General features: G+C 34.9%; 1 protein-coding gene across 4 annotated transcripts in view; it reads right to left on the reverse strand.

The window, feature by feature from the left end:
- PSPC1 (paraspeckle component 1) overlaps window positions 1-26,463 on the reverse strand; it is a 61,671-nt gene that overhangs the window by 14,117 nt on the left and 21,091 nt on the right. The window contains exons 7-9 of one of the 4 annotated variants that reach the window (XM_066175829.1): window positions 19,621-19,678; window positions 15,401-15,570; window positions 4,919-12,182 (exon numbers count right to left, since the gene is read on the reverse strand). The exons of 1 other annotated variant lie outside the window; for it this stretch is intronic. In XM_066175829.1, coding sequence (XP_066031926.1) covers window positions 11,997-12,182; window positions 15,401-15,570; window positions 19,621-19,678 — 414 coding nt within the window. In that variant the 3' untranslated portion in view covers window positions 4,919-11,996. 2 more of the 4 variants (XM_066175830.1, XM_066175831.1) reach the window with 2 other exon arrangements.

Consider the following 26,463-nt stretch of genomic DNA (forward strand, 5'->3'; position numbering starts at 1 on the left):
ACGCAAAGTGAAATAGTTTTTTAAGTTAATATCAAACGTTTTTTAAAAATCTTTAAGTTCAGCTGTTATATGGTAAGCAAAGCAAACACCTACCAACATGTAGCAAAGAGGACTAAAAAGAACTGTATTAGAAATAATTTCAAATCTGATTAACAGATTAGGCATCTTAGTGAGTGTTAGGAACAGTATTAACCATTCCGCCATACACCCCCCTTAAAGACACTCCAGTTGGTTACCATTTTCTTCACTTGAGAGCAAAGTGAATGCCTAAGTGATGACTCTTGCACAGGACTAGGCCAAGACCACATTGTGAGAAGTGGAGAACTCCCTTTTGATATCATCTCATATACAAAGGCAGTAACTTGGCATCATATTCAAAATAAGTATTTTTAATCAGAGACTGATTGTTGGTACTGTTTTTCATTATAGCTCATTCAGATTTCAAGATGCAAGCTCACACTATAATTCTCACATTAAAAATACTAATTTACAAACAAGCTACCAAAATTAACTTGGGTGCCAAATCTGTAAATATCAACACATTAATGAGAAAATGGTTATGCACACAGACTAAAACATAAAAGCTGTTACTTCAGTTACCTGTTTGTGACTTCTAATAGACACAAGTAAAAAACATCCATTCTAATACACTACAAACGTTACTTGTGACGTCTTGAAAAAGAAACTCCACTTAGGCAAGCAGCAACTTCTCCAAAGAAGTCTGCATTTCACACTGAAGGTCTGCCTCCTGATGCATCCATTTCTCTGAACGAATAACAGTACATACTGTTATCAGGTTTTTTCATACTACTTTTTACAGACCACCTTCAGAGCTGTTTGCTCTTCTATTCTGCTCAATCTTGTTCTGGTTTCCTCATAACTTTACTTCCATCTTATTTAACAACTTAGTTTGGTCAACTTACTTTCCTTCTGGACTCTGAAAAATCTTGTATCTGATCAGCACCTTACTGATAAGTATGCTCTGACTGGGTATATATATGCATAAAGTTTGGAGGACTCTAGTTTATATCAAGCTATGAAAATTAAAATAAATGGAGATGTCCATACAGTTTAAAGATGAACCTCAGAAAATGGAAACAGAACAAAATCCAAGTATCTTTATTACAAACTTAGGGAATCAGAACCATCCAAGAGATTAATTTTCTGTAACACATCTGGAATTATTAAAGGAATTTGTCTCATTGACAGTACAAATGTAACTAGTTTGTATTTTCTGTATTTGCTTAAGTCTCTACTCAAACTTGCTCAGATCAGTACCTCAGTGAGAACAGAACTTTCACTAATGGAAAGTAGTATTTGGAAGTGCACTGTAATGACAGAAGAGTATAAACTAAGATGACTGCAGCTGACAGGAGCAAATGCTGTTTTAAGCCACCACATGACGGCACCACTCTCAACCCACAACTGCGGTGGCTGTCACTACCTGAGGGAATTTGCTAAGCAGAAAAGATGACTTTGAAAAGCATCCGTGCAGCCACGAATGAACTTTATTAACTGAGGCACATGAAGCAACTGCTGAAACAACCACAGGCACTACCATATTCTACGTCCCAGGGAAGGCTGTGACAATCATGCAGCTGTACACACACCAACTCACCAGACAAACTTATCTAAGATGCTGACTCTTCTGCCGTTCAGATATTTATCACTGTGGCAAGATAGCTATGTTCTTCATAAAATTAAATCCTGATAATCCTATTCTTGGTTTGTCACAGCCAAGGCAAAGATGACATTTTCCTGCGATAAGAACAGGATCAGATTTGGACAGCACTTGTTTCTAAGCAGGAGCTCTCTAAATTCACGACAGAAGTCCTCTGCTGGAAGCACTGGTACTTAAGTTATGCATATTTGAACTTCAGTCCTTTCCCAGGAAAATTTTTCCTGTACATTTCGCCTTTCCCTGCACATCATTAATTTTGCCTCTGTTCCTTTAAGGTTATGTAGTCAAAAAGTAAAGATACAAGTAAATACAACTAACTCCCCAATACCGTTACTCTTCTTATTTTGATAAAATACAGGCTTTCAGAATTACTTTTTCTATTAAAGCATGTATTTTATTTGAATATTTATACTGAACTAGTTTTGTTTACAGCAGAACTCGAAAACATTTAAGATTTTTAGATGGGATTTGTAAGAGTCATATTTGGGGGTTTTAATTATATGGTAGTTTCCAAATTCTTAAAAGCTGCAAAGTGAAAGATGAGATCAAGCCACATTTTCCTGCCTTTGCACAACAGCATCTTTCCCATCCATAAATCCATGAAGAGCACTTATCTACTTTTACTTTTCTGTATTAGTATTTGCACACATCCGTGAGTTCAGAAAGCCTAACTATCTATGAAGTCCTCAAGTACTCTGTCACTTAATTCTTGTGTACTTACTCAAAAGAGAAACTATGAAATTAAATTAATCCACAACAATTTTTTTTTCACCCTTAAAAGACATAAATCTATTTTAAAGGCACAACAGGTTAAGAATACATACATGATATATACTAACAAAACATATATGAAGAGGTAAGTAACAATTTGTCATATCATAGACAGAACTGGTTTTTACTATGCATCTAACATCTTCCCCTTATTTTAAACCATTTCCATCAAGTTTAGTGTTAGAATCCCCAAATAAAGTTTCATACAGCTCAAATCTTCCACATTATCAGGAAAACGTGAAGCCTTTTACAACAACAGAAAACCTAGAGTACAGAAAAGGAAACAAAATCCTGAAAGGAATGGATTAGAATTATCAGAGCAGGCTAGTGACAAGCATCAAATCTGAATGATTTGGCCCAATCCTACAGTCAGTGGGTCACTTAAATGCTCACATCACTTTCAAAGCTTGGCAGAAGCTTGCACAGTTTCCAACATAATTGTAGCGTAAGGTTAGAGTTAAGACACCATGTCCTCAGTGTCAAATCAGCAAAAGGTTTAAAGATCAAGTAAGACTTCCAGTAAAATACTTTTCCTACATTCTTTAAAGATACACCATCAGGCTTCCTTCACTCTGGACAGTTTTAAAAATACAAGACAGTTTTTTTAAAAAAGTAAATTTTTAAGCAATCATATAAAGAAGATTCTACAATACCAGTTTTCCCACAAAAGACCTCAAGAAGCAAGCAACATACCATAATCAATCCTTTACCCTCCTCCATATATTTAGATGAACACTTTCAAACCTGCGAGTATTTTTGTGATTACCACTGCAATAAAGCAGAGAGGCAAGTGCAGCATCAAGGTTCTGAACCACTGAGTTCTAAAACATGGTTATGCTCCATATGTATCAGCTCTTATCCAACTAGGCTTAAAGGCACAACAACATATCATCAGTAACTACCAACACTTGAATTACCCTATTTTTGATATTTATACTACATGCCATGATCTCCAGTAAAGTAAATGTGCCTAAACTAACCAGTTCTATTTTTACAATGTAGCAATGAACTAATAACTGGATAAAATACGATAAATTATATTTCCTTTTAAATCTTTGTAACAAATGGTCCCAATGTAAACAGTAAAAAAATGCATGCCCAGGAACACAATGCAACTGAAAACAAGAGTATAAAGAGTATTCTCCATAAATCTGTGCTTTCTCCACCCCCACCCCACCTCCAGGGGACTGGCTAATTCAGTATTTAAAAACTATGAAACCCAAAAAATTATTTTTCTTTATGCTTAATACAACTTGGGGAGATAAGAGTACTATTCAGAGCAAACATCGAGACATTTGTGTTTAATTTACTGTCTTGTAAACACACTTAGGATTACAACAAGACAGACATTAAACGTTTTGTTTTTAACCTTGAATAATGATTCGTAAGCGTGCTGTAAGCAGGAAAAAGTCTAGAATAATCATGCAGAAAGTATAACAAGTGATTTTATTCTCTTGAGTCAGCTGTCATTTTAGAAGCAGTAAGAAGCATTCAGGACTTCCATTCGCTTTCCTAATAAACACTTTTTCATTACTTGCTACTTTTTCCCCCTATATAAAGTAGAGAAAGTGTATTTTGCTCAGAACATGCAGAGTAAACACAAGACAGAAAACAAGCTTATCAATGAAAAACCCTACTTACCAAGTTACATAATACTAAACAAATGCTCCAGTACCCCCCATCTACAGACAGTTGCATTCATCAGTGTGAACAATATATTAAACGACACAAGTGTGATGCAAGAATGATGCCAAACACGCATTAAGTGGTATTACAAAAACTACACAAAGTAGAACATGGCAATAATAAATTGACACATATCCCAAAATAATTTTACAAGTACAGCCATCCCTGCTGCCAAGTTGACAATTTTCACTGTTAAGCCAGCAATTCAATAGATGAGAATTCTTTCATACATTTTCTTTCAAAACTCAGAACATTCAGCTTTTGAATTGCAGTAATTACACTCCTTACACACTAAGGCAAAAACTTTATTTGTATGATTTGGCACAGCTCTGGTTCTGAAAATGTCAGATGTGTACTGCTACTGGTACAATGCTGGAAGCTCTAAAAATACAATGTTCCACACTGAAACAAAACTGAAGATGAACTACTGTTTCAATATTACAGGTGTGTCTTCTGGGAAAAACCTTTTATTTGAAGTTGATTAAAACTGAAGCTGTGGCTTACCTTTCACATGTTCTCTCCCTTAAAAGCAGAACATAATATATGGAACAACACAATGCTATCATGTAAAAGAATGAAGAATGTTAGCATTTTAAAAACCAGTATTTCCCATCTTTGTAATGGCAGTTTATATCTTTTCTTCCAGGAAAAAGTACATGTGAATAGTCTTGCTTCTTTTTAAAGCAACTGTGTATATCATCATCTCTCCTGGAGAAATCACGGAGAATACTATTTTCCATTTTTTTACTGGGTTGCATGTAACCTTCTTGGTAACTGCAGAAAGTGAACAAGACAGATCAAGCTCACATAAAATTTGGCTCAACATTTTAGTGTACATTTCTTTCTTCATTGCTTGAAATATTTGTCCTCTTGGACCAACTATCACCAAGAATGTAAACCATAACTGTGTTATTCAGACATCTGAAGTCCTCAGCACGCTTTTTACCCATTTGTTCTAGGCTAGGTATTTCTTCCAAACTCACTTAATGAGAACATTTATTAAACTACATTCTGTGTCAGCAGCACAAATTACCCTATGTATGCACAGGTATGAATCTTGCTCTACTGCCCCTCCTTGCTCTTCTTTCCTTCCACACTGAAATGAGCAGAACTGATAATTCTCACTGAGTCTCCTTTACCCACCTTTCCCTGGGTCTCCTGCTCACTGCCTGGGGACACAGAGGAAGCAGCACCAAGCAGCAAGGAGGGCAAAAGGCTATTCATATCTGCAGCAAGGCATGTACTGGATTATTTTAAATGTGCACACAAATATTTCAAATTTCCATTAGCATACAAATATTTAAAACATTTGTAAGCAGCCTGGAAGATCAATTCAGCTGGCAGTTCAAAGACTGCATTCTACAGTACTGCAACAGCAGTTTTTTGCAATTTTACTGTATAAAAATACTTAAAAATTAGTAACAATAAGTAAATTTAGCAGAATAAATCCCCTCACAACAAATAATGAGCAGTAATGGAACCCTTTTTTTTTTTAAAGAAGCAACACTTTAAAATGACTAGAACATCAAGAGCTAACAGATGCAAAAAGAATTACAGTAAACCCTTGTTTTTTACATATTTTTAGATTTATTTTCTCTTCCACCTTGCTTAAGTATATGTGATTATTTGAAGTGGGAAAACACATTTTGCTTGGGGTTGGGTTGTACACTGAGGTATTTAGGGTTTGGGGGTTTCTTTGGTAGAGGTGTTTTGTTTTGTTGGAGATTTTTTTTCTTTCAAGTATTAACTGATAATAAAATTAGTTTCCCTGTCACACACACAAAAAATGATTACAGTGAATTAAGGCAAAAAATTAATGAAAACACCTTAATCCCATTCCATCACTACTAACAGATGTGTATTATTTCATTTTCCTTTACCATGGTCTTCTGTTTGGTGCTTCTCTGTCTATGGTGCACTCAGGTTTAAGACTGGATTCTCACTGGTTTGAAGAGAGGCTAACAACCTTTAAATCAGCTGTTACATACTTACATGGTGTGTGTACACTGCATACAGTTGCTGTATTCAGCCACAAAATCAAGTCCTACACAACAACTTCATAAAAACAACACAGAAGGGATATATCCAACTGCAGTGATCCCACCCTATAACCCAGGAATATCAAAATTTTTTAGAACATTAATTCATTTCAGTTTTTTTGCTATTCCTTAGCCATCTGCACAAAACTAAATTCAGTTCAAAAAATCCAAGACATGAATGTAACTGGTATTTCCACTTCTTCTATTAAAAATTATTTGGTTTGTGGTTTTCAAGCGGAACAAGATTTAAAGTTATTTCTCTGAATCTGCTGTAGATATAAAATTAAACCACACTTCTCTCACTTTTATTATGTTACTTTATTCCCTCTCTCCCATTTCTTTTTTTGTTCAATTTACATACAGGACCCTCCACACTTATTCCTTTCCAAGGATCTTCACAGTTTTTACTTGAAGTCAAGAACAGTATCTTTATTCTTGCTGCAATTCTTTCAAGTCAAGCACTTCATGTCCCGCATACAATCAGCATGTAAATTCAATCAAATTATACAGCTATGCTTTACTCTACAAAAATTGAGATATAAAAGCACACTAGTAAATCTAGGAACAATGGAAGCTCTAGACAAATCATTTACCCAAACAAATGGAAAAACCTTATCCACACGTGTACGTAGCAATACAGTCCAGTTCCTCTTGAATCTCACACCTCTTATTATGAGCATTTTATTCTCCACTCAAGGGACCACATACCAATCACTTGAGTTTTTTACCCACATTAACAAAGTTGCTTTTTTTCCTTCAATGTGATTTGTGTGTATAATAATCATTACATTAGAGAAGAGTTTTTTAACAGTTTTTCGTAGTTTTAAGTATGCTGTACTTATCTCTGAATGGTTTTCTGAATAGCTCCTTCAATTAGGAAAAAAGGGCTGCTGTTCCAAACAGAAGAAACTTCTTGCACTGCTTTTAAAAGTCAGGCTGAAGTCATTAATACGGATGCCTCCAAATTTCAATTATATTAGCTTTCAGAGTATCTTAAGGAAGTTCAAGATGGAAAAGACCTATTAAATCTATCCCACGGAAAATGAACATATTGAGGGATTGTTTCCATGCATTTGAAAACATTAAAAGCACTCTTTTCATGAAAATTTCATGTTTAGTTTATTTATTCTACAAATAACATTTTAGACAATTTTATAACTAGCTTCAGTATTTCATGGATTACTGTGAAAACACACGTGAAATGCCTACAGCTATAATTTTAAAAATACTTTATGGGAAAACACCCAAAACTATTAACAAAAAATAGTAAACTGGGGAGGTTGCTAAAACTACTTTACAGGATATCTGTAAAGGTAACAAAAGGTAACATAAAAACAATCCAATGGGAAAAATTATACCTGACATTAGGTATTACAACTTTTTAGTCAATGCTCTTATTACTAAGAACTTATTACTAAGCTCTTACATTTCAGTAAGTGAATTCTTAAGAAAGCAAATGCTTTCAGGTTCCTACATTTGCCACCAAACTATCACTGAATAGCCAACAATCTAAAGTAGTTATGTCCAACCTCCGCATTTCCCATAGGCCACACTCACTCCCTCCTTACCACTCATGAATCAGGAAAGCTCGGACTGATATTCCCTCGTGCTAGGAGCTAACACCAAAGTCCAAGATGAGCACCTTAGCAGCAGCACAGCACCCATATTAATAATTTGAGGGCTCTGAGAAGACAATTAAATTGCATTGGAAGTATGTGCTCTCTGAAGTCCCCCACTCTTGGCCACAAGCAAACAACAGATGCAGACTGTAAAACTACCCATGAATATGCACTTCAAGTCTCAGGAATGGGATTTAGAACCCCTTCACATTTGTGGTCCAACATAAACTAAGTCTAGTGGCTAACCTACCTTCTGTGCTATTTTAGTAATTCAATTACACTTTAGTTTGACTTATGAAAGGAAAAATCATGATCCAACTTCTTATAAAAAATAGATAAATTACGAAGTATGCAAAAAAAAATTGTTTCTGCAACATACTTAAGTAAAATAAACTTCATGCCACCAGAGCACACCACTTACTTGCTGAACATCTCACCACCAAGCATATTTTCTCCCTTCAAAAGCCCTACAGGGTTTTGGTTTTCACTTGAGAATCTGCCTTTAGATTGGTTATTTCAGCATTTTTGAGCCAAGTTATCTCAAGGCAGATTGCAAGATTTAACAACACATAGTTCATAAATGTCACCATGTTTGTGTTTAGTACCTTTCAAAAAATTGTAATTACAAATTATTCTGTATCTGAAATAAAAAGTGGAAAAGAGGGAAATTAATTTGGTATAACATTTTAAAATGTGGCAGCATACTTCAGATCAGAATGCTCCTCAAAGAATGCATACAATAAAATCCTAGTGGATTATGCTTAAAATTAATTAATGCAGCATTTAGTTCATACTGTCTGACAGACATCTAATTTAAATTCTGTTCTCGTAGGAATCTCCATCTTAATATATCTTTATGTACAACTGCATTAAAAAACCATGGACAATAAATACAACAACTGCACATCAGGAATTTTCTTTCTAGGTAATCCACAGTAGTTCATGATTTTCTTAGGAAATAAATACACTACAGTATATCAGGATCGCCACAAAGTTTCCAAAGATACCAACATGCTTTATCTAATGAGCACATTGGTCAGAACAGTGTTTAAAGTAAATGGAATAGTAAAGCTTTGTTATCTTTAAGTACCAAAGTGTATCTCACAGGAAAATTAGGCAGTGTAGGAATATGAAACTTCAGGAATAATGTAAAAGCTCAGTAAGTACATTACAAAAGTAAGTGCATTGTAGCTGGCAGATTCACATATATTCCAAGCCTATTTGTTTTAGCATACCATGTAGCCAAGAGCCAGGACTTCACTGTGCTTTACAGTCAAACAGTGCAAACGTAGTTAAAAAGTTGAGTACACGTGTACACAGAAAAAATTATAAACTGATCAACCAGATGAGGAACAAGAAAAATAAATCACTTTAGCAGAAGGCCAGAACCTTCATGCAAAAACACTGGTTGGCCAGATCTACACATTTTTAGGGAACAATTTGGGACCATTCCTTTTTTAACAAAATTAGGTGTATAGCTAGGATCAGTTACTACCACATTTGGCAAAATAAGAAGCACTGCCTTTAGAGTTGAGCCAGGCAGCCCAAAGAAAACTTTTAAGAGCTGAACTTAGCAGCGTGTCATCAGCTACAAAAGGCAGTCTTCCTTAACTCTTTACAGTCTGCCCAAAAATACATTTCAGTATTTATTTGTTAGGACTTGGTTCATGGACATTTAAAAATAAATTATTTTCTGCAGTAAGGACAACTGACAAATCCACTGCTACCATGCAGGACAGCAATCCAAGTCAGAGGTTTACAGGAAGGGCAGGTCACAACTGTGGAATGACAACCACTAATGTTAAACAAAATTTACAATAAATTTCAAATACATGCATACCTCCACTTGCTACCAAAAACACAGTGCAACAAATATGCACTTAAAATAGCACAAAGCTGGCATGAAAAGTATAAACTACTTTTGCAGATTCAGTATATTTAATGTTCTCCTGAAACATACTCAGACACTACAAGGAGGAGTGTTTACATAGCTAAACAAATATACAGGAGCTAGCTAAAAAGCGTGAACAATACAGCCTTTTCCTTTGAAGAAAATGCACCAACCTTTTGAATGTAGTTTAATTTGTATTTAAAATGTGCCCTGTACAGGTTTACAGTTGAGAACTACCAATTCACATCAATACTTTCTCAATCCCCTAAAAAAAGTCATGTACAAGGGCAAAAAAGATGAGAAAAAAGTAATCTAATATTTAGAAACCTTACTAGATACCAACGTAAACTATTTTTAACTGAATAAAGGACACTAGAGCAGAGAGCTGAAGTAGTTGCCATATGCAAACACTAGTTTAGAGCAGTGAAAAACAGTACTTTTCCCAAATCTCAAAGTTTAGGACCAGTGTGTCAAGTAAAACTATTTGCAGTTTGGCTGAGGTTCATTTTAAGAATGAGTGCTATAATATGATACATATACAAGGGAAAGAGTATTTCAGACTCAAAAGGTAACTCAGTATTGTATTATGAAGTGTGGCATGTATCAAGTCAAGCAAAAAAAAAATGGCAACATTAAAGACAGTCTAAAGGACAATGCTTAGCAGCTACAGATATCACAAGTGAGGACCCACACACTTAGTCACACTAAGGTAGCTCCTGAATTGGATGAAAACCATATCTTAAGCCATAAAACACTGGTAATTTAAGTAACAGTGTATTTCCAAAATGCCAGCAATGATGCCATTTTCCTGTTAACCATTTGTTCAAAATTCAAGCCACCAATATCACTGCTACATTAACAAGTAACACACACAAGCCTTCTCTGTTGCTTGCAACCCATGCTGAGCTATGCATATACCATTTGGATGTTATTAGGGCACCAGGTTATTTCCAAACAGTTTTTAACTAATTTAGTATCACAATTCATGCAGATAAAATTTAGTAATGTCTACCTCTGAAAATGTGGGTAAACTGATAAAAAAGAACACTACTATTTTACAACTACTTTGCACAGGAAAAAGAGTAATAGTAACCAACCGATAACCCTACTTATTTGCCATTACAGGAATAGAACCAATAGGTCTTTTCCATCCATCTTCCAAGACTGACAAAACAGAATCATATTAAGCTTCCTAACAGCTTTACTATTAGTTTTATCTTAAAACTCAATCAGCAAATCGACCCTGAGTTGTGCTGTAATGGGCATTTTCCAAGTTCCTTGTACTGTAAAACCTTTATGAAGAATTCTTCTACTATTTAAGTAGCAGAAGACACTCACGCAATCATTCTAAATGCATATTACTCAACTATAAGCAAACACTTACTGGAAAACACGTATTTGCTTCTCAATTAAACAGTTAGTCATTGATAACAGACATGTTTTTATTCAAACCAACCACTGGGGAAAATGTATACTTATTAATAATGATGTGCAAACACAGTGGGAAGCTTTCGACCAGCGTGCAGAAATGTTTCCTTCCTTGCAATGGAAGACACATTAACCATCAGCAGAACACACAGATGTCACAACCAATTTTCTCCTCTATCAACATAGTTTAGGTAAATTCACGCATACTGTTATGAATAAAGCATACATAGAGATTCCTTTCCAAAGTTGTTTTTTTCCCTCTCCAAGTTAAATTTTCTAGTAATTTGTCTCACAGAAAACCTCTGTTGATAACTGCTTACTGTGACTAAGTTTGCAATGGAGAATTGAGATGCAAGGACACAGTATCTTTGAGAACACTTTGTATAAAATTTTATGCTCTTTGAAAGTCAAAACAAAAGCAGTTGTGTTATAAGTTTTTCATAGTATGTACTGCACCATGCAGTTTAGCTAAACACTATTAAGAATGGAACGTTCTTGACACATAGTAGAAACTATGTAAAAATGAAAATGATGCCACTTAAAATTAAGCATGAACTTATTTTTACTCAATATTAGTAATAACATTCCCAAAATCCTTTCCAGTGATGTTTTATTGTAATCAGATAACTGCACATTTTACAGCATAGTCACACATTGTATTTTGCTAGAGTCACAAACACATTGCCTTACATAATGATCCGCATCATTTCTGCTCTATACTACAAAGCCTATGACTGAATACAAAAAAAGTTTTACAAAAGAAACTGTTTTCAAGGCTACAATAACAATAGAACCGTTTCCAGATAACAGCTAAAATTATAAAGGCATATCACTGTATAATTTTACTGGAATTTCTAAAACAGTAAGGAATGAGTTTAGATTTAGTATCTGCGACGCTTGTTAGGTCCTTCAAAGTTGCCCCCTGGGTTTCCTCTACCAAAGCCACCAGGTCCACCACTGACGGCACCTACACCACTCATTGGCGGCTGAGGAGTTTCAGAGCCCGTTCTACTAACCAGAGGTGAACCCATCTGGGATGGGCCTCCTTGAGGGAATCTCTCATTATGCTAACACAAGTCCATTTGGAACATGCCAAATGTGAGTTACAACAAAAACCACAAGTGATGTTGTCATGGAGTTCAGCAGAAAGTCCAGCAGAATCAGGATCACACATAGAAGGAAGAAAGGAGCAATTCAATTAGTTATTATGGAAAAAGAGCTGGAAATTAAAGAGTGCTAACGTTATGCTCCAAATTTGTAAAGTAAATTAAAAATTAAAAACAATACTTTAGACCAACTCTGGTGCTGAATGTAACCTCATCCTTACAAGCACATCTGAAGCAATACATATTTCTCTGTGTAACAGAGGAGACAGCAAAAAGTTTTACATCTGAGCCCTACTCCGCTTAAAATACCAACTACAAAGCTTCTCCTTTAAATAAATTAGACAGAGACACATTGTCAAATTAGGAGGGAAGGAAATCAGCTTTTGTATATCTAGACACAGTGTATTTATTCTTTTAATAGCCTTAAGACTCCTATACCCACATATCTATGGATATTTCAATTCCATGCTACCTGGAGTTGGCCTTTTGTATGACACTTAAGAGATCTTAAGTTAAGGTTTTCAAAATTCTGAAATTCTGTCTGAACAAAACTACATTAGTGACAAAAGGCCTTAATTTGGACTACTCCTAGTTTATAAAAAAACTCTATATTTAACTAAGGCTCATTCTGAAATATCAGTGTGAGATAAAAATCCAATTAATATTCCATATTTACTTTCCTTAGCTCTATGCTTAATATTAATAAAGGTATCTATCTTTACGCAATTTATTTGCTTAATTTCTAAGCAAAAAACATCCATCTGAGCACATACAGTTCAGTACTAATGCAAGTGTTTAAAAATAGAACCCCACATTGACAAATTTAAACTCAACATAAACCACTAAAAGCATAGATACATGGTACAATCAGATGTGGAAATAACTGATCATTCACCAGTTAAGGACAGTTTTGCTTTCAGAAGAAACTCCTTCTGCAGAGAGATCTACATCAACTCCCCAGGTATTCAGAGTTCAATAAAGGACATTTAAGGTCGACCAGCACTTTATTTAGATGCCTAAATCAGAAAAGAATTCTTCTGAAAGCCTAACTCCAGTACCAGTAGTAGTGCTCAGCAGCTCTGGAGTCTGCTAATTCATATATTTATGTATATGTATATGTATATATGTATATATATATATGTATGTATGTATACATAACTAAAACCCCAGCATTTTATCTATACAGATAAAAGTACATGCAACCTAGATCATGGTTGTGCATTGTTTCAAGTGTAACATTGTATACAAGAAAGGTCACTTCAAGAGCTGCATAAAGATCTACTACTGAGCCAAAGCACCTTTAAATCTGTAGCAATGGGTAGTAACAGCTTTGAAATTATCTAAATGCATGCCAGCTTGTTAGCAATGGATATGAATCATTTCAACAAGTAACTTATCACATACTCCTGACTCCTTTTACCATTTGAATTTTGGACAAAAAGTCAAGTCCTCCTTCTAATAAGGACCCCTCTTTCCAGCTAACAAGAAAACTGCTTATAATTAACTACCTACATTAGTAAGTGGGGGAAGCTACTTTTAAAATGTTACATTCAAAGACAATCCAGGTTTCAAAAGATTGCAATGAAACAAACAAAAAAAAAGATTGCTACAATTTTCCCTTCAAGACAAACATCCAATTAAAAACATTAAATTTGCATTTCTGGTCTAAAAAGCATATTCTTAATTTCCCTCAGTGGAAAATAACTTACAGTGTTTTAGTAAATAGCCCTCAAAGGATCTTTTAAGTATCTTTCTAACAACAGCAATAATACAATAAGGCTATGCCTTTCTGCAGGTCATTTGGCCTGATTCCTCAAGTTAAAAACCTTCGAAGACCAAAAGGAAGAAAAACTAAAATCTAATTTGTCCTTCAGAAGCATGCATAAGAAAACGGAAGAAAAAAGAATTTTTTTTTAAACATGCATTTTGAAGTGTCGGTATATTTCCTACATTTCCATACCTGGAATGACTTTCTGTAGAAAAACAACTGTTTAAGTTAGGTACTGTGATTTATGACTCCACATTCTTTTCCACACATCTTTTACAGTGTCTATATAATCACAGAAGAAGGTTCTCAAGGTGACCAGTAACACAGTGGTCTCCAGCAAAAGCATTCACAAATCGAGTATTTTGTGAATAGCATCCTCCCCACTTTGTGAGAAATGACACAACTGATAAAATGAGCTGACTCCTATGACGAGAAGTAAGACCCTCTCCTTTTTATCTGGTAAAGACCAGACCCACAATATATTTTGTGCAAAATCAAAATCTCATTTTCTTCTATGGAACAAAGGACTCTGTTCTAACTTTATTATACCGATTGCTCAATCACAGACAGATACTGTTGAGAAGGTATATCTAAAAAAACACAGCTACAAAATGCTTCTTTGTTCCAATAAAACTGTAACAGAATAACTGTTAATATTATGTATTCCTTTATATTACACCACCACTAATCCAAATATCTAGTAACAAAACAATACTGAAAAAATTATGCAAAAGTCAGATTTCAAATTATATAGTTGTTTCTCTACATAAGACATTACAGCTAGGAAAAGTGACTGGCTATGAGAACAAAGCAAGAATGGCTAGTGCTTTAACTGCATCCCAATGGCCTATCTGCTCTTGATTAAAAATCCCAGACATAAAAAAAGACATTCTCTATTAGCCATGGCAATTGGGCAATATTATTTTTCCTGTATTGATATAACAGTTATCAATAGCTGTTGCCTACTGATTTTCTAAGTGGCATAATTACTGTCAATCTCATGCATTTAACAGTGTTAGAAAAGAAATACAAAGAACACTAAAGTTGCTTCAAAAATTTAAATAGTTTACACAAAGGTATCTTCACACTTTGCACCTTCCAACATTTAACTGTTCATCAAAAACCCCAAGAAACTAATTCACAGCATTTGGTTTCACTAAAGAAAAGAACCGCCAAAGTCTAATTTTACAGATTTTTGTTCCTAAGGGAAGTAGGATTTTCATATTAATATCAAAAAAATATTTCTTTTTTTTGGGTTGTAAATTGTTTCCATGAAAAGGTTTTATCAATTACTTTTAACAGATCCAAAACATGTAACACATTCTTACTCAGTGTGAAAATACCTTTGGTAAGAAAAATGGGCCATGAGACATGACAGCTATTCAAAGGAATTAAATTTGTGATACATTACCACTGTTCCATTATCTGGCATCATTGGTGTTCCCATATTTGCAGCTCCTTCTGGTCCCATGGAAGGACCAGGACCCATTGCAGGGCCAGGTAAAGTTCCTCTGTTGTTCATATTCATACCCATCATTGGAGGAGGGCCTTGGTTACCAGCAGGTGCTGGGCTAAACGCATCTATGCAAAACAATCTATACTTAGAGCTGTCCTATCTTAATTTTACAAGAACAAACAAACAATTTACAATGTTTAAAAAGCCAAATGTACAAGACTTCAAATACTTGAAAAAAAATATCCTTTGAGACTGTACATTTATCTCAATCATCTGCTTTTAAACAGATTTTAAATAATCTCTATTATTCTGCATTACAGAATTTGCCTCACATTTTTGAAAATCCCAACCTTCACAGCTAAATATAGCTGTATGGTTTCTGTGCAGGAACCAAAGCATTCACATTGCCTCTATACAGAGTATGCACACCACAAATTAGCAAAAATCTCAAGTGATTTTACACATATTGGCAGCTATATGGCAACTTGCCTCTTCAGGGATCCTAACAGATGAAATGCAGATTTGCAAGAAATCTTCTACCAGTAGTATGTTAATTGATATTGTGTACAGTAGATTAGTCTAAGGTCTAAGACATCTATAACAGAGATGGTACTCAACAATAAATTATTTGCAATATAGAATCAAAAAAATCTTGCATTTAGCTGTAATTTCTTTTAAGTACCAGAAAACTAAGTAGTTTTGTTAGAACTTGAAATGACAAACAATCTCCTCCAGAAGTCTGAATCAAAGAAGTAGATGATGATCTTGAAAACTGAGGAGATCATCTAGCTGTAATATTACACTAAGAAGCACCACTCTGCCAGTACTCACGAACATACTGAACACAGAGGTAAAAATGCCTTCATGCTGTTTTTGCACGTTGCTGTAAGTAAAAAGTCTGATTATCTGCCTCGCACCTTACTATTATGAAATATCAGCTCCAAGGCTGGTGGTGAGGCACTCTTCCCATTCCCCACAATAATCCATCTTTTTCAGCCCAAAAGTATGCATCCAAAATTTGATAATGGAAGAAAGCATACCTTTGGAATTTAGTGTACACTTTAAGTATACACTTTCGTAATACAAGGAAATCTGACATGGTGCTAGACTTATTAATAAGTCTGTTGTTTATATATTTTTAAGAAACCCTCTCCGTTCTCACCACAACTGCACTTTTTTAGAAATGAATATATATACATCATTCAAAGGAGGCCACTTCCCACAGATACGGTACTGTGACTATCTGCAGATATGCACAATTACATCTTTACTACTTGCCTTGAGAACACCATGTCACAGCAGCCAGTGAAACCATGGCATTCAAGACAGTGCTGCTAAAATTGGAGACTTGGGATTGATTGATATGCATTAGGCCAACCACAAACTCCTTAGCAAAAACAATGCATGCTACACAGTAGCACATGGGAAGTGCTAAACAAGTTTACTACAAGTGACAGAAATCTTGTCATTTTGTAAAGCAGAAGTCTTTGAGCATAGTAATGAGTAAGTCCCAGACGTCTCCCTATAACAACAACAAGTCAAAGCAAAGGTACACTCAGGTTGGATGCTTCTTACCTATCCACACACATGATCAGTTCATGTAGCAGGGAGAAGACTGGGCTACAATTCAAGAAAATTACAGTAGTGTATGCTTAAAAACGGTTTTTTACTGTCACGCATTCAGTTAGTATAGAAGGAAAAGAAGTCTAAAGTGCCAGCATCAGGAGACACCTTTATTCTCAGAGGCCAGAGGCACTCTGCAAGACTACCATGATGGCAGCAGCACTTAGTGCATGCAGTAGTGCCATTAACTAAATGCTAAATTACTTGCTATTGGTTTGCTAATCAGCCTAATTAAACTGAGCCAGGTGGCCACCCACAGGTACTGTCACTCATCTGTCAACCGCCACAAAGTTCTCCTGCTCTGTATCATACAAACACACCCAGGGTGGCAGACAGCAACCTCTATCAAACCTCCTGTTTCAGGCAGAGTCAGATATAAGAAAAGAGCAAAACTACAGAGTATGATGCAAGGAGAGAGTGGGTTGCTGCATATTTTCAGCCACAGGCCACTACAATACATTAGCTGTAACTCAGAGGTCCTCCCAAATCCTCCTATCTCCAAAGAAGACCCTAGAAGCTAAACACTTGATTGTCCCTTCTTTTTAGTGGGACATTAATGTGAGGAGTTAATTTACAGGACCATGTTCAGCAACAGATGGAAAGCAGTCATTAGTGGTCATGCCACAATGCAGACACTAAAAAAAAAGCCCTTTTCTGTAAACTGAAGGGCTGAAGAAGTCCAGTCTAAATGTCTGAAATGCACCAACAAGAAAGCCAATAATCTTCATGAATGCAGAGATGGCTCCCCAAAAAAGCCCCTTTTTTCCATATTTAACTTTACAATCTGCACTTAGCACTACAGAGCCAATTAAATGCTCTGATGAGGTATTCATATTCTCTCAGAACTTGTTTGTCACAGAAAGTTGTAAAAATGAGCAGTTCTGCACAGGTCAGTCCAACACTTTTCACAGAGGTAGTCTGCTTTCTAAGACAATCATCATGCAAGTATTTCAGTTACTGGAGATATTCCAGCTCCCTCTGTCCCACATTATAAAAGGTCACAAATGGCACAGGTAAAAGTCAGTTAAAAATCAAGTTATAATTCCAAAAGAAATATTAAGAAAGGATGCTACTGTCAACAACTAAAGATCTCCTATTTAAAGGTCTACTGTAAGGTTTTGGGTCAATTATTTTGGTTGTACCAGTAGAGTTAATATGCTAGGAAATAAAACAAAATCTCTATAATGAGTGAATCAATGCCACACTTATTTGCTATGAATACTTTAAAATAGAAGTTCAGTGTTACTATAACTTTTTTTTTTTTGAATGATACAAAATTTCTAAGAGTATGAAGTCTAAAATCAAGTTGTAACATAAAACTTAAAAAGCAAGACCAATAACGTCATTGTTAAGAACTGCAGGAAATACACATTTTAAACCTGCATGTAAAAAGTGCATCTTGTGGATCTGGACAACTGGCACAGTATCAATATTTAGAAAGTCTTCTAATTAAATGAAATTTTCAAGTATGATGCCAACATATGACAAAGTACCACTATAAAATAAGAAAAATTAAGCCTCAATTTATGCTTCAGTTTAACATTTGTAGATAACTTCAAAATGTCCTTCTTCAGAATTATTTGTAAATAATTTTCATCATCCCTGAAAGCACAAGCCTATTTCTATTTTTCAGCTCTAAATATGCCTCAATAAATGCAAGGAAATAATGAATAATGTGTTTTAAAATCTGAAGCAGATTCATTACTCCATAAATTCGCACTACTCAAAAGACAAGTGAAATGTTTACTAAGTTTTGTATGCACTTTCAATTTTAAAATATTTGGAAAAATAGTTTTATTACTTTTCTTTTAATTACCACCTTAATTTATTTTAAATTTCCATCAGGAAGCTTCCAATAGATTAACAGTTCACTAAGGTTAGTTAGATCTGGTGGTTTTGAAGAAATATTTTCAGTCTTGTTTAAAAGCAGATATTCTGAGTAAGAAAGATTCCAAACCGTTTCAGTCTGCATATCTGGAGCAAGCACTAATTATTATATTTGTCTAGATTATACAGTAGTACTTTTTAGCAGTGACAGTATTTTAAGTTGCAAGAGCTAACTGAGAATATTTGCAAATAAGATACTTGGAAGAAATTGGTAGAACACTAAGCACACTATTCATTTATCACATCAAGTACATCAAGAAGAACTTGTCAATTTTAACCTCTACATCACTTCTCTGCAGGCAATTAAAGTCACAATTTCTTTGGATAGTCCCTCCAAAATAATGCCAAATATTTTTTTTAACATAAAATTCCTCTTTTGTATCAGATAACTCTCAGAGCATCACTTTTCACTGATTTTTGTTTCTCTTAACTTGCACATCATTTTTTTTGCCATGCAGAGTCAAAGCACAAAAATAAAGATACACCAGGGGTAGGGGGGGAAAGCTGCTGGAAAGCAAGATATATATGTTGGGGGGGGGTTATTTTCTAATATTGCTTACTCCTTTTTTACCAGTTATCACTAATTAATAGTGCTTGAGTTACATGTACAGTCCCAAAGAAAAAAAAAATTACATTACAGAAGCCTTTTTCCTTCAGATCCCTACCTCCCATGTTTATTGCTCCACGAGGACCCATATCACCCATTCTCATTTCCTGTTCTCTCTGAAAGCAAACATAGTTTTCATGGTCAACCTATCATTCTTAGAACTTAAAACATTCCCATTTACTCCAAGAAAATAAAAATGATAACGTTTCAAGTTTCCATTGATTAAAAACAGTGCAAGGAATGAAGTTAATTATACTCCTTTTTTTATAATATCAAAGGGATGAATAAGTTCAATATAACAATGCTGTACATTTTTGTATTTAAAAGATTAAATATCCCAAATTTCATTTATCAGATGCAGCAGCCTAAAGCTCCCAAATAGTTATGTGATCAGCTGCAAATGAATCCATCTTCATGCAGTGTTTTTCACTAATAGATATTTGTCTATTTTACCTGTAAACAAACAGGTCTTATTACAGTACTTGCCTAAAGGTTGTCATTTAGTAATACTCAATATGATTTCATGACCCAAAAGTACTTGTGTTGATTGAAAACCAAGACCTGATACATTATATTATGGTATATAAATTCAACCTACCAACTATTGTTCGAATAGTTTTAACTTAACTTGGTGGTTGTATATTTTTTTTAATGAATTATACTTTGCTATTGATGTTAGTTCAGATACTGATCATCCTTTTGAAACCAGCATAAAACTGTAGTATCACCAGAAACTGTAACATGCATTTACACTAAACAAACAAATAGCACATCAAATTGATCCAGATTCAATTGATGCTCAGTCACCCAACAGCAAAAGATTCCTGACATTACTAAACATGAACCCCAGCCTGCTGTAAAACAATACTCAAAAGAATTGGAGTGGCAAAACAATCATCACTTATGGGAAAACAAAATACTCTACCAGAGACAATTCCAAGGGGTTTTAGGATTACATCAAAAAGGCTAAATAGAAACAAATTCACAGTTCAAAACAAAACCTAATGAAATTTCTTTTTTAAATTCTCCTTATTTTTTTACAGGAATATTAACAAGTATTCTGCTCTTGAGTAAACACACATGTGCTGAGAATAAGAAAATTCAAAAAAATTTACCTCATTCTGAAAAACCATTCCACTTACGATTTAAGAGCCTAAGTTCAGAGGCACTTTGAAAACAAATCCACATACTAAGCAACTAAATCAGTCTATTAGCAACTTTTACATGGAAATATTAATAAATCAAAACACATTCATAGTCTTTGTACAGGTTCACAAAAGTCTGGTTTGGTCAATCATACTTGGGATGCCAAACATGAGTCTTCTATCTTCAGCCACTTGAAGCAGCAGATTCCACTATGTGACAGAATAGAATCAACAGTTTTATAAAAATATCCTGCTGTAGGAAATTGCCATGAGATATATGATAAAGAGCTCTCGGGACAACAACTTTGTTTGCAGTAACTTCTGTTAATCTAGAAAAAGTACTTAACGTAAGAAGAATACACACTGTTTTCAAAAGAATATGGCTTAACGTGGAGGGGAAAAACAAGGACTGGTAACTAAAAGACACAGACGGGTTATAAAGTCCAGCGAAAAAAGGCCACTGATGGAACACTAAGGAGGATCTCTTCTTCTGACCCTAGAACTCACGTTAATAATTGATTAGAGAACATTCAGCTACTCTGACAGGCCTTCCACAGTAACATCAACTGACATTTTAAGTAAAACCAGCAGCCCCACAGGGATCAACCATACCTATAAACTGACATGATTTAGTCACAAATTAGCATACAACTGTGTTATTAGTCTGCTTGTACACCTCAGTCTTGGTATCAGGAAGCAGAAGGAAAAGTGCAGTATCATCCCTACTGTCAGTCCCTGGCCCAAAAGGACAGGGAAACACCGTGGTTACCAGTTTACACTAGTCAGATTGTGTGCACACATGCACTCCTGTATGCTTGTGTGCAAACCGGACACGTCTCCAACAGCTGTGAGAAACTTTTTCACTACAAAGAAAAGCACCAGACTTTACAGTAGGCACAAACCTTACTTGACTCATCCCGGGTTCAACTGCAAGTTGGTTGGTATTTGCTTTTTGAAGTGACAAGTGCCATAAGGCAAGGCTCAGTACAATACTGGCTAGGTAAGGATGATATGTACAGAGCTGTAAAGTTGCACTAGTTATGAGAACTTAACTTGTTTCCTTTGTAAAGGACAGAAGCATATGCAAGCTCTGATGGACATTTCAAAAACACACTAGTCTTCCTCCTAGCAATCAACCACTTTTCCCTGTCTTGAAATGCTACCAGTCTTCAGTTAACTGAAGTACAGCAAAAGACAGGTAAAATCTACTTTTGTTTAGTCTAGTTTAACATTTGTAAGAAAAATTATGAAGTAATTATTTTCCATTTTTTAGCTTTAACTTCAGTGTTGAATTATTACATTATAAAAAACATTTCAGGTATAGAATCAACATCCATAAATGTGCCTATTACTTGATCAACATGTCTGTAAGATTAAGATGCTGATGCTGTTTATAATTATTCCTGCTGTTGCATGTTCAAAACATATCACGCTCCCTTGATTTTTTCAGCACAGGAAAATTTTTCTGCACTCACAACACAGAATTAGCAACTTTACACTTCTGTCAGATAAAATACTCAATTTCAAATGTTAACCAGCAGTTCATAACATTAATGTCATCAGATGTTTGATGTATTCAAAAATTCTATCTGGAGGAGTCCTGGGTAGTAACAAAAATTTAGTCACACACAAATCAGATCCTAGACAGCTCTTTACTATGTGAGCATAAACGCGTTACTACAGGTAACCAGGTAACCGTGTTACTACAGGTCAACTAGTCCATGGGTTTTGCCCAAAATTTAACAGAAAGGAGTACCAACAGGCAGTTTGGCACAATAGCTGAACCAGTGCTGGCTGGTAATTCCAGCCCACCCCCGAGGCTCATTTTTAGATACTCAGGCCTTTTGCAGCCTTAACAAAGATAGTGTTACCTTCTCAGAGCTTCTTTGCCTTACTATATGACTTCCCATTCTTCTGTTCAGTAGCAGCCTGCTCTGACTACCCGAAGTCACCTGTAACTACCCACAACAGGGAGGTGAAACTGAGCAGCAAGAGAACAGGGCTAAACTCTTACGAGAGAAATATGTGGGGTGATTGAGAACCTCTGAAGTCCCCCATACCTGGGAAAACAATCTTAACAGTAAGAAAACAAGAAAAATGGATGACATGCTATTACAGGGGAAAAAGAAAGCGAAAAGACAAAGGATGGGCCGGAAAGCGAAAGTTAAGCTTCATGAATATCAGAAAAAAACATTATCAAAAAGACAAAGTCAGCAAACAAAAAATGTCCTATTGTAAAAGCACTGTTTACACAACTCAAACCTTTCCAAATCATCTGTTGCCAGGATTCTTGTAAAATACTTCAGAACTCACTAATGCAGACAACCTTCAGAAAAAGGTCCAATTCATCTGAGTAATCTTTTAGAAAAACTGCTATGATGGCAACTATAGCATTATACTTACTAATTACTGTAGACAGAAGCATTAAAAATTGTATTTCTCACAATGCCAACGAAATCCAATGTCAAATGTAAAATGCAGATCTACACCAAAATATTGAATATACTATTTTCAAAATATATATTTTACATTTCATATAGTATGGATTCTCCCCTTTTTACCAAGTACTTGAAACCAGTTTTCCTAAGTATTTGAGGTGTATCATGTGCTATGTTCTTACACCTCTAATCACCACTGACACAGTAGTCTAAATATACAGAGAACTGCCAAGATGATTGTTCTGAGTTTGTTAAATATATTACACTATTTTTAAATGGATTCTACAAAACCATGAAAGTACATGTTTTGAAAAACACCTAAAATAGGTCACACTGCAAGCAAAAATACAAAGTCATAAATCTGACTTTTTAAACTGACAAACCAGAGCTACTTTTTTTCTTTAAAAATAGGCCTTGCAATTGCAGCAGCCCAGCAAAAATTAATCTTGTTTCCAAGTGATGCAATATTCATGGTAACAAAGCTGTCAAAAATTATGGTATGAATAAAATATGGCACGGAAAATTTTAGAACAGCAAAAACGCAAGATATCTCAGAAATGTTATGATACAGTTTCCAATGGTTTGTGGCCAGAAGAACATGTGACTATTTACTCACCTTTCACAGTATAGTAACCACTATAATGCTAAGACATGGCATCCAAAAAAAAGTCTTGGCAAGAAAAGAACACTTTTCCCATAAACTTGAAAATTAATAGTTTAATCAGTACTTTATCTAGGTTGTGGGTATAGAGCAAAATGTAATTAACAGTGCTGTTGATTCTCACTTGTTTTCAATAATGTGAAAACCAAATTTTATTCTCTAATAGACTATATATTTGTCAAAACAGGTATGACATTTCTGTCACTCTTACTAGAATTCATCACTCCCTTTTAGTGTGGGTTATTTCATTAAGCTCCTTCTAGGAAAGAAAAATTATTTCCAAAGACCTCTTAAGGAGGCATAAGGCCCTTAAACCTTACATAAAATGCAACTTACTGAAAGACACCTATATTTTAATGACATAAATCATACAAGTTATTAAAGCTGCTAGTTAGCAATCAAAACTAGAATTTGGGGGATACTTTTGATTGTGTTATTTGTCTTTTCCTCAGACTAGTCTACTATTGCACTCCAATGAGAAGCGTACTGGAAGTTAAGTGGCAGAAAGAAGTTAAAGTACAAAAAGGCTTCTCTTCCATCCACCCCTTCTTGTCACCCTCCGCTCTTTGGTTTGATGCTCAATTAAGATCTCTGTGTAAGATCCAAAAGTCACAAAATCCCCACACAGTTCCTATAGAATAACAGTAAGTAATTTTAAATGAAAAATCTTGATCTTTCAAAATCCAGCATTTGTATGTGTTCCTGAGCACCAAAGTCCAAATTCAGAACTGATCCCCACTCTAAGCTGGGCATCATTCTAGATGATTCCAGAAATGTCTTCCAGCCTACACTGCTCAAAACTCTATGAAGTGAGTGATAGCACTCACCCAAAAGTCTAGAAAAATATAAACTCTCTAACTTTACAAATGCATTAAACCAGATAACAATAAAGTAAATGTAGCTATAAAACACACAGCATGCTTATGTCCTGGTTTTAAACAGCAATCCCAATGAAAAGAATTTTCATTAGGTTTACCAGCCGTCACCAGGACTCAATATTTGAAAAAACATACTAAGAAGGCTAGAGGAGATCAAGGCAATTTACTGCTTTCTGACTTGAGTCATGAATAAAGCTGATGGAGGTGACTCATTGAGCTCCAACACTAAAAAACCCTAAACATTAAAAAAGTATCACACAGGTAAAATCAGGAATACACACTGCATGAAACACAATCAGATACACATATTCCAGTAGATGATACAAATTGGGAAAACACTTCTAACAGTCGTAAAAACTACAATTACAGAAAAAGAAATGTATTACTGGTCCAGCATATTTCTTAAGTATTCTTGTCATTTCAGTAAGATTGTAAAGCAAGTATCAGTTTTACTTGAAGAGGGGAATTTCTTTTAAAATTAACAGCAGAAGTATAGGGATGTATTTGTGAAAAACCTCTATGTATTACATCTTTGTTGTCTTCTTTAAGTTCTGAGAACAGAAAGTCTTCTGCTTCTCTGGGGTCTCATTTTCCTTCTGCATCAGTTGCTAAGGATAATCCTTGGCAGCTAAAGGCCACAAACAAAAAACACCCAATTGAACAAATGTAATTAAAACTACTCAAAAATATTTACTATTGTAAATTGAACTATTCTTTAGAAATACTTTTTACATTAACTGTCAAACAGCTGTGAACCTCCCAGAATGTTTTGGTTTTGTCATTCTCTTACAGCTGGATGCAAAACCCAATCCGAACTAAAGTTAGCTTCCTTCCAATACATCAATCCTCACATGACGTTTAAGTGACGGTTTTGGAAAAGAAAGCAGTTTAATTGCACTAATATGACTCTCAATATAAAGACCGTTAGAAGATATATCACTAACCAGCAACATTTAGTAATCCTAAAGATTAAAGAAAATGTTAATCCTAAAGGTTAAAGACAATTCTGTTTAATACACACCAAAGTAACAGCTTTGTTTTACACAAGAACTTGCATTTTCAGAATGCATTACAGGTCAAAATTCAGATTACAGTCTAACTTAGTAACAAAACAGAAAATAGTCTAGAAGCCAAGATATGCCATGGAACCTATTCTGGTGATTATAGAACTTGGTTCCATATTGCAATTTATATATTTTCTGCTTTATTATTTTGTCTTGTAACTACTTGCTCCTTCACTGAATTTTAATATTGTATTTAAGCCACTGCATTAGTATAATTAGTGGGGTTTTCTCCCACCTCTCTCATTTCCATTCGTTAAAATACAGTAAAAACATAGTACATACAGTATCTATAAAACTGACAAAAAATGTATTTCATTTTCTCATAACTTAAGGTGAAAGTTATTTGTCATCCTAAAAAAATAATGTACACAGAGGGGAAAATCAGGCCCTAAACAAACTGCATACGTATACAGTAGCTAGGAACAAAATCAATATTCATATTTTAATTCCATGCCTCCAATCATCATTACATCATCTGTTCAGGTAATGAAAAATCCTACCATATCCCTTCACTGTATATGAAGCACTCTCTGAGGATGTAACTGCAAAGAAGGATACTTTTTCCAAAGGCCTTTGCTGTTGATGATTTGAGAGAAATCAAATACAGAGGTATTCTGGCAAATGTTCCCCTTCATTTAACAACTAAGACTCAAAAGAAAGGTAAAAACCTGCTCCTCAAATACTTTAAGCTAAAATTTGGAAATAATTTTTCACA

The sequence above is a fragment of the Chamaea fasciata genome, unplaced genomic scaffold, assembly GCF_029207755.1.
Source record: "Chamaea fasciata isolate MVZ Bird 193981 ecotype frontalis unplaced genomic scaffold, bChaFas1.0.hap1 SCAF_2, whole genome shotgun sequence".
NCBI classification, from domain to species: domain Eukaryota; kingdom Metazoa; phylum Chordata; class Aves; order Passeriformes; family Sylviidae; genus Chamaea; species Chamaea fasciata.